Source organism: Trichechus manatus, unplaced genomic scaffold (genome assembly GCF_000243295.1).
Source record: "Trichechus manatus latirostris isolate Lorelei unplaced genomic scaffold, TriManLat1.0 scaffold00071, whole genome shotgun sequence".
Classification (NCBI taxonomy): Eukaryota; Metazoa; Chordata; class Mammalia; order Sirenia; family Trichechidae; genus Trichechus; species Trichechus manatus.
In genome coordinates this window covers 13,072,176-13,079,324 of record NW_004444007.1, presented here as the reverse complement: position 1 = coordinate 13,079,324, position 7,149 = coordinate 13,072,176, and the positions used below count along the sequence as shown (strand labels likewise).

General features: G+C 37.1%; 1 protein-coding gene across 1 annotated transcript in view; it reads right to left on the bottom strand.

Moving 5' to 3' along the window:
- Positions 1-1,575: 1,575 nt before the first annotated feature.
- The window catches only part of ENPEP (glutamyl aminopeptidase), a 115,329-nt gene continuing 109,755 nt past the window's right edge, over positions 1,576-7,149 (bottom strand). The window contains exons 19-20 of the mRNA XM_004380259.1: positions 2,723-2,801; positions 1,576-1,728 (exon numbers count right to left, since the gene is read on the bottom strand). Of these exons, the coding sequence (XP_004380316.1) occupies positions 1,576-1,728; positions 2,723-2,801 (232 nt within the window). The remainder of the gene's footprint in view (positions 1,729-2,722; positions 2,802-7,149) is intronic.

Here is a 7,149-nt window from a genome sequence, read left to right as displayed (position 1 = left end):
AGATTTTCCTGATAATTTATGGTGTTACTGCATTGTTTCTTCTCAACTAACTTAATAGTTAAAAAAAAATTGTCTCAAAATTGCTTCTTTCATTTTTTTTTTTTTCCCTCCAGCCTACATTTGAATTTTCCAGTTTAGCTATGTGGACTGAGAAATAATAATTAAGAGACCACGTTGGGAAAGTTTACAAAGTTTCAGCAGAGGGTAGGGGCATATTATTGTTTTAAGATTTTGGTTGTTCCCATGTGTTTCAATTCGTATCAAGCAAATCTTAAATTACCTTATACTTCTGAAGGTACCAAATAAATTCAGATTTTTAAGATGTACTAAATCAGAACATAGTAATTTATCATCTTTTCTGCCTATTAAACTTACATCGTGGATCTACCAGGTATTGCGTGACATGTTAAATATATTCTTCTCACCAGCTCCTAAACAAATCGATGTCTTTAATCAAGTCGTGCATATACATTTGATCAGTGCTATTCTGTAAGGATTTGGATCTGAGGGTTTCTACACAAAACTCTTATCTATAAGAAGATATTGCCTCAGATATGCAGAGTCATGCTGAAGGTGTCCACGGGTTTTCCTATTTTCACACTTAGAGTGCTAAGTGAGGTCAAAGCCCAATTCTAATTCCATTGAGTTTTATGGCATAATCAACCTTTTCTGTTTCCTGACCAGTTTCCAGTTATTTAGCTTTCCCCCTCTAAAATCCATACAGCAGAGTTAAGCACTATGTTCCCTCCAATTTCATAGCATATTTGAAGGAGCTTTGTAGGGAATGGAGCAAGATGACCGAGAACCAAAGCATGAAAAAGGCCAGGGTTGTTGAATCATATTTACAACATGCTAAATTATTTGGAGAATGATACAGTCACTTTTATTCAAAAGTAAAGTGACACTGGGAAGCATTATTTTTTCCCCCAGGGTAATCATTCAGATTTATTTTAAAAAGGAGAGGAGAGTTTTCTTGTTGATTTTATAAGAGCAAAGGCAACAGTCGGCCATTTCTTTAGCTAATTCATGAATCTTTGAGTAAAACTTAAGCCCAGGTTACTTTGGTAGGATTTAAAGTAGTAAAACACATGTGAATAAAATAATACTAGGTCTGTGTAATTCTGATAATAAAATAAAGATTAAGATGGTAATTTTGGTCCCTCAAGTACTGGTATTTAGATTTTAAAAATCGACCAAGAGAGAAGATTAAATGGTGTTTCCTTGGTACTAAAAATGTAAAGCTAAGACTAAAATGTTCTATTTTCACAGATTTAAGATAAAAAGAATGATATTTAAAGACATTAAAATTACTATTAAATTCTCTTCAGTTTGTAAAAAATCTCCTACGAAGTACACTTAGAAGAAATCCCTGAGTATATTAAATATTCTATTAATATCTTCCTTCATAAACAAAGAGGAGCAATTTAAAAGCTATGGAAGACATATAAACCCAATACTTAGCAAAAGTAGTATCTGTTTATAAGGCTCCCTCTATCGTGCTTACAAATCAGATGGCCAAAAGCTTAACAGGAGAAATAATATATTCACAAAATTAAAATGCATTATTTGAACACATTAGCTATTCCTAGATAAAGCACTAAACCATTCTCTAATGGTGTCTCTGTTTTGTTTTAGCCACTCAATATTGTTCTTCACAGTTTCCAGTACTTGCTGCCTAGGTGTTTCTCCTGCTCCAGCTTCTGGATATTTGGCGAAGAAGCTCTCCATCTAGAAAAGAAAGGGAAATGATAACTAAGGAGGTCATTTTAAGCCCAATTAGTCTTCAAGAATTTTAATTACAAACTGGATTTTTTCATTCTTATCTAGACATTCGGTATTGCTTAACAACGTTGAGACCCATCTCTTGCCCCATCATTCAGATTGAGCTCATCTCTCAGATTAGCAATCTCTGCCTATGGCTTTTGTATTCCAGCAGTTCGTAAACCAAAAGGCTCTGACAGTTGGGGAAGGAGGGCAGCATACCAGAGGCTGTATGCCCATTTCTGCTTCTGCTGGTTTCCTTCTTTTCTGTGCATTCCCCAGGGTGTTCCCTGCAAAATCTGGTTTGTGGAATGATGGTCTTGCTTAGCCTTTCACCCCAGGAATCTGGAGTATTTTAATATACTTTTAGTTTACTTACTAAGGGCTCGTTAAAAAAAAAATCTCTGTGAAGCTGGTTGTTACCCTCCCTCTTCTCTGCAAAACCCTCCCCCAAACTCAATCAGAGTATTACTGGCTACTTACAAAAACAAGAATTATTTTGTTTCTTAACATACAGCGGAATCTTAACATTCTAATATCTAATACACAGATATTAAAAATGTATACAATCTCCATTTGTCCAACATGAATAGACGTTATTTTCCTGAGAATTGAGCTATTTGAAACCTGAATAATTTGAATTTACACTGAAACTATGAATTCTGAGTACTCTTAACCAACTTATTCTAGGGTTCTGTATTGTTCATGCTTTGGTAAACTGAAAGGTCTCAGGCAGCCTTCTCAGCCTTCCAAGGCCTCACCTTTATCAGCTTTGAAACTTTCTTTTTGTTTCTTGATTGGTTTCGGAAAAAAAAAATTATACATTTTATTAGATACAGGAATTATTTCTTTCCCATAGTCTTCTGTGGTTTGAATGGAGAAAATATCATTTCTATAGTAAAAAAAAAATCAAATTTAATTCTGTTCCTGGATAAGAACATAGAGGGATTTATCTTCATACCTGCCAGAGTTGTAGCTCAGTGTTGAAAGGCTCTGCTATTGAGACAATCCGGCCAAGGTTTCTGTCATTGATGGTGTATCTGAAGAGAAATTTAGAGGTGTACAAGGGAGTGTCAGTGCTAGAACTTTACGTATTTTCTCTGGATACACGTGTTTCCTTTTTTTTTTTTTTTAAGTAATTGTCAGATAACATTATTTTACATTTAATTAAAAAAAATTCTTTTCGCGAGAAATTCTTAGTAAAATCATGCACCTCTTTATGTAGGCAAATTCATTCCACTTTCCCAGGTGTGGTAGACTGCTAATTGTACTCTCCAAATCTGGTCTCCCTTTTTCCTGCACACATGAACACCCAACTGGAGACCACATTTCTCAGCCTCCCTCACAGCGAGGTTTGGACGTGTGACTCAATGCTTACCAACAGAACATGAGCAGAAGCCGTATATGTGTAACTTTTGCCTCCTTCCAACTTCCGCTTTCCCTTTTTTTAAAATAAAAGAAGTTGCTTGCCTTACACTTCTTTTTTTTTCCCCTCTTCCCGAAAGCTATAACATGGACACACTAGATCCAGCTTCAACCACAGAGATAGAATAGTGCTGTAAGAGATGGTTGAACAACAAGAGGGAAAGAACCTAAGTCCCTGAATTGCCTCGTGGACTAGAGCCACCGCACAACTCGGACTGCCCACTTCAGGAGCAATAATTACCAAGGTCTTTTAAGTCACTGCATTTCTGAGTGTCTGTTACAACTGCTTGGCTTTTATCCTAACTACACACTATGCATCTTCCTGCATATTTATTGTGCTTTCAAAATGCTTTATTAGCTATTAGCATAGTTGGAGTTATGATCTATATCAGGCTGGCTAAGAAAGACACTTGAATCTAAATGTCAAGATAGAATTTCTAGAGAATTCCCTGTCCCTTTTGCATTTCCTCTCTTAAAGAACAAGAATCAGAAGTTGCCCTACAGGCTATAGCACAAATGGTTGTGTAACATGTAAAAATTCCATCACAACTAATTGAAGTACAAGAAAAACAACCACGAACATTTCTGTATAAAACCTGAATGGTTGGAATGTTGGAACGTTTTAGAGAGATGCAAGAAAATATGTCTGTATGTAAAGAGGTGATCAAGCAGCAGGGGAAAATTTACATTTAAAAAGTATCACATAACAAAAAAAGACACCAGGAAGATCAAAACTGACCATGTTCATTGCATGCACATTAAAGAGTTTTATACCAAAAAAACAAAAACAGAAACAAACCAACAAAAACAACCATAAGCAAAATTAAAAGTAAAAAACTAACTGGAAAAAAAAATAATTGTAACACATATAATAAAAACCAAACCAAACCCATTGCTGTCGTGTCAATTCTGACTCATAGCAACACTAGAGTACAGAGTAGAACTACCCCGTAGGGTTTCCAAGGCTGTAATCTTTACGGAAGCAGATTGCCACATCTTTCTCCTGTGGAGGGTTTGGTGGGTTCTAACTGCCAACCTTTCAGTTAGCAGCTGAGCATTTAATCACTGTGCCACCAGAACTCCTTCAACATATATAATAAAGGGCAAATATTTTTACTATTAAAAAAATTACAAATTTGTAAGGAGAAATATGCCAATATGCAATTAGCAAAGGAATGAATCAGCAGTTCACAAGAGAAATATAAAAGAAAAATGTACTAGATGAAATGTTCTAGTGATCAACCATGATCCTCAGTGTACTAGGTCCAATGTCCACTCTTATTACAGACACAAAACTCGTTGCTGTTGAGTTGATTACGACTCATAATGACCCTAAAGGACAGAGCAGAACTGCTCCATAGGGTTTCCAAGGAGCGACTAGTGGATTCAAACTGCTGACCTTTCGGTTAGCAGCCAAGCTCTTCACCACTGTGCCACCAGGGCTCTGATTACAGACACCATTGAATTTAAATCTACAATGTCTTTCATCTCTACTGTTATTAGTCATTATCCAAAATGTAAGACTCTGAGACATCCTATTTTCTAGCACAACATTATCCTTGTAATGGTGTGTACTTCCTTGCTTCTGACCCAGCCTCTGAACCCAACCAACCTGTTGCCGTTGAGTCGATAACGATTCATAGCGACCCTATAGGATAGAGTAGAACTACCCCATAGGGTTTCCAAGGAGTGGCTGGTGGATTTGAACACTAGGTTAGCAGCCATATCTCTTAACCACTGCACCACTAAGGCTACAGATCTCCCAAATCTCTCAAACCCTTCCAACTAGCCCTCTGCAACTCTCCCCTTTGCAGGAAATACTACTTCTCATCTGGAGAATGTTTATTTCCTCACATCCTTTGTAGCACTAGGTCAGGAAATCGGGTGGGTGAGTCATGCTTCCCTTTGCTGTTTCCAGACCATTATTCCTCCACAGTCCTTAAAAACTTCATTTATTATACACCTTAGCGCCTGACTCATAGTCATCCTCTCCACTCCACGTCATGGTGATTTCAAGAGCCACATGGATGATCCATCTAACAGCTCAGCTCCTTAGTTTCTTGACCTCTTCATTTCCAATATTTTATCCACTCCATCTCCACCACCAATTCCCATAGTTGTATCTATCACTCATAAGCACCCTGCCTCTAAAATTATTAACTTATACACTCTCCATGACATAATTTACCTTTCAGTTTCCACTATGACCATTTTTTGACTTTATCTGAATCTTTAGCCTCATGGACCATCTCCACCCCTAATTTCTCCTGGACCATCACCTCTTTCTTTTCTTTCACTTCTTCCCTTATCTAGTTTAGATTCCATGGTCCATCATTTTCAATAACATTCTTGCCTAAACTCTAAATGCTGTTGTATTTTAATCATCTGTTTCTGCAAAACCCTAGCTTTGGATGAAATCAACTGCCCATTTTCTTTGTGTTTGTACCTGGTGGCAAGGTTCTGACAAGTGAGTCACCCAACTCTCTCCGTATTGTTTCACTATAAATCCAGGTACATCACTCTTAAATGAGCCCTCCACACTGACAATCCTCCTACATTACTCTGGCCAACTCATTCTCTTTCTCTTTGAATTGCCTTTTCAAATGTTTTTACTCTCTTCCAACCTCCAAGTATGCTCCCTTTTCCCTACCCCCTCCCAAGGATGACCTTGCCTTCTACTTACAGAGAAAATACATAATAACTCTTACATCTTGTAGTTTAAATCCACTGCTGTCAAGTCGATTTTGACTCATAGTGACCCTGTAGGACAGAGCAGAACTGCCCTATAGGGTTTCCAAGCCTATAAATCTTTATGGAAGCAGACTGCCACATCATTCTCCTGCAGAGTGGCTGATGGGTTCAAACCGTTGACCTTTTGGTTGGCAGCCAAGCACTTTAACCACTGTGCCACCAAGGCTCCTTTCTTACACAAACATACAAATACGCCTACCCTCCTACTATACCTGTGCTCTGGTTCCTATCCCTCCTCATTTTTCAAAAAAATTAATTAAAAAAAATCTTTTTTCTCTGTTATATATTAAATATCTCATTCTCCACTGGGTCTTTCTCATCAGCTGTTAAACGTGTTAAATAAGTTGAAATATATTTTGCATTAAAAAAAGGAGAAAAAAAAGAAACTCTCCTATCATCTTACGTTGTCTCTTCACCTATATCTTTTCTCTCTCCTCCTCATTCACAGTCAAACTTCTCAAGAAATTTCTTTACATTTTTGGTCTCCATCTCCTCATGACTAACTCATTTATCAATTTGCTTCAGCTGAGGTTCTGCCCTACTACTCCACTGAAAAACTCTTTCTAGAGTTATCCATGGCTTTTATGTCAGTAACTCCAATGGATTTTTTTCAACCCTCAATTTACTCGAACTTTAAATTGTAGTTGACAAGGCACCATACCCTCCTTGAACCAATCTGCATTTTAAAATCTCAAGAGACTTGCAGGCAAAATAGATACCAAATTGAACTGATGATTATTCCTCTACAAATCTTATCTTTTCTAGAAGCCTAGACATTATCCTTGTCCTTCACTTTCCTCCCCTATTTCCAATCTTCCACCAAGTTATAAATGTTATTGTTCTTACCTCTTCTTCTTCACCATCACATCCATAGTCCAATCTACCACTTACTCTTGGCCAGGACTACCATAATAACTCTCTAACTGCTTTTCCCAAATCTATTCAGGTCCCTTTCCCCCTTCAAAATTACTGGATGGAAGTCTGTGCTTCACCTTACCACCAAAGCTTTCTTTTCAAAGTAAAACCGATAATTTCCATTGTTCCTTAAAACCCTTTAATAAAGATTTACCATTACTTTTAGAACAAAAGCCCAAATTTTAATATTTTTAACTGGAAGGCTTGACCTTTATCTTTCTTCTTTCCTGAACCTAGGTCTTTAGCCAGAAACGTTTATTTCCCTGTTCATCTAATTAACTCCTGCTCTTCCTTCAG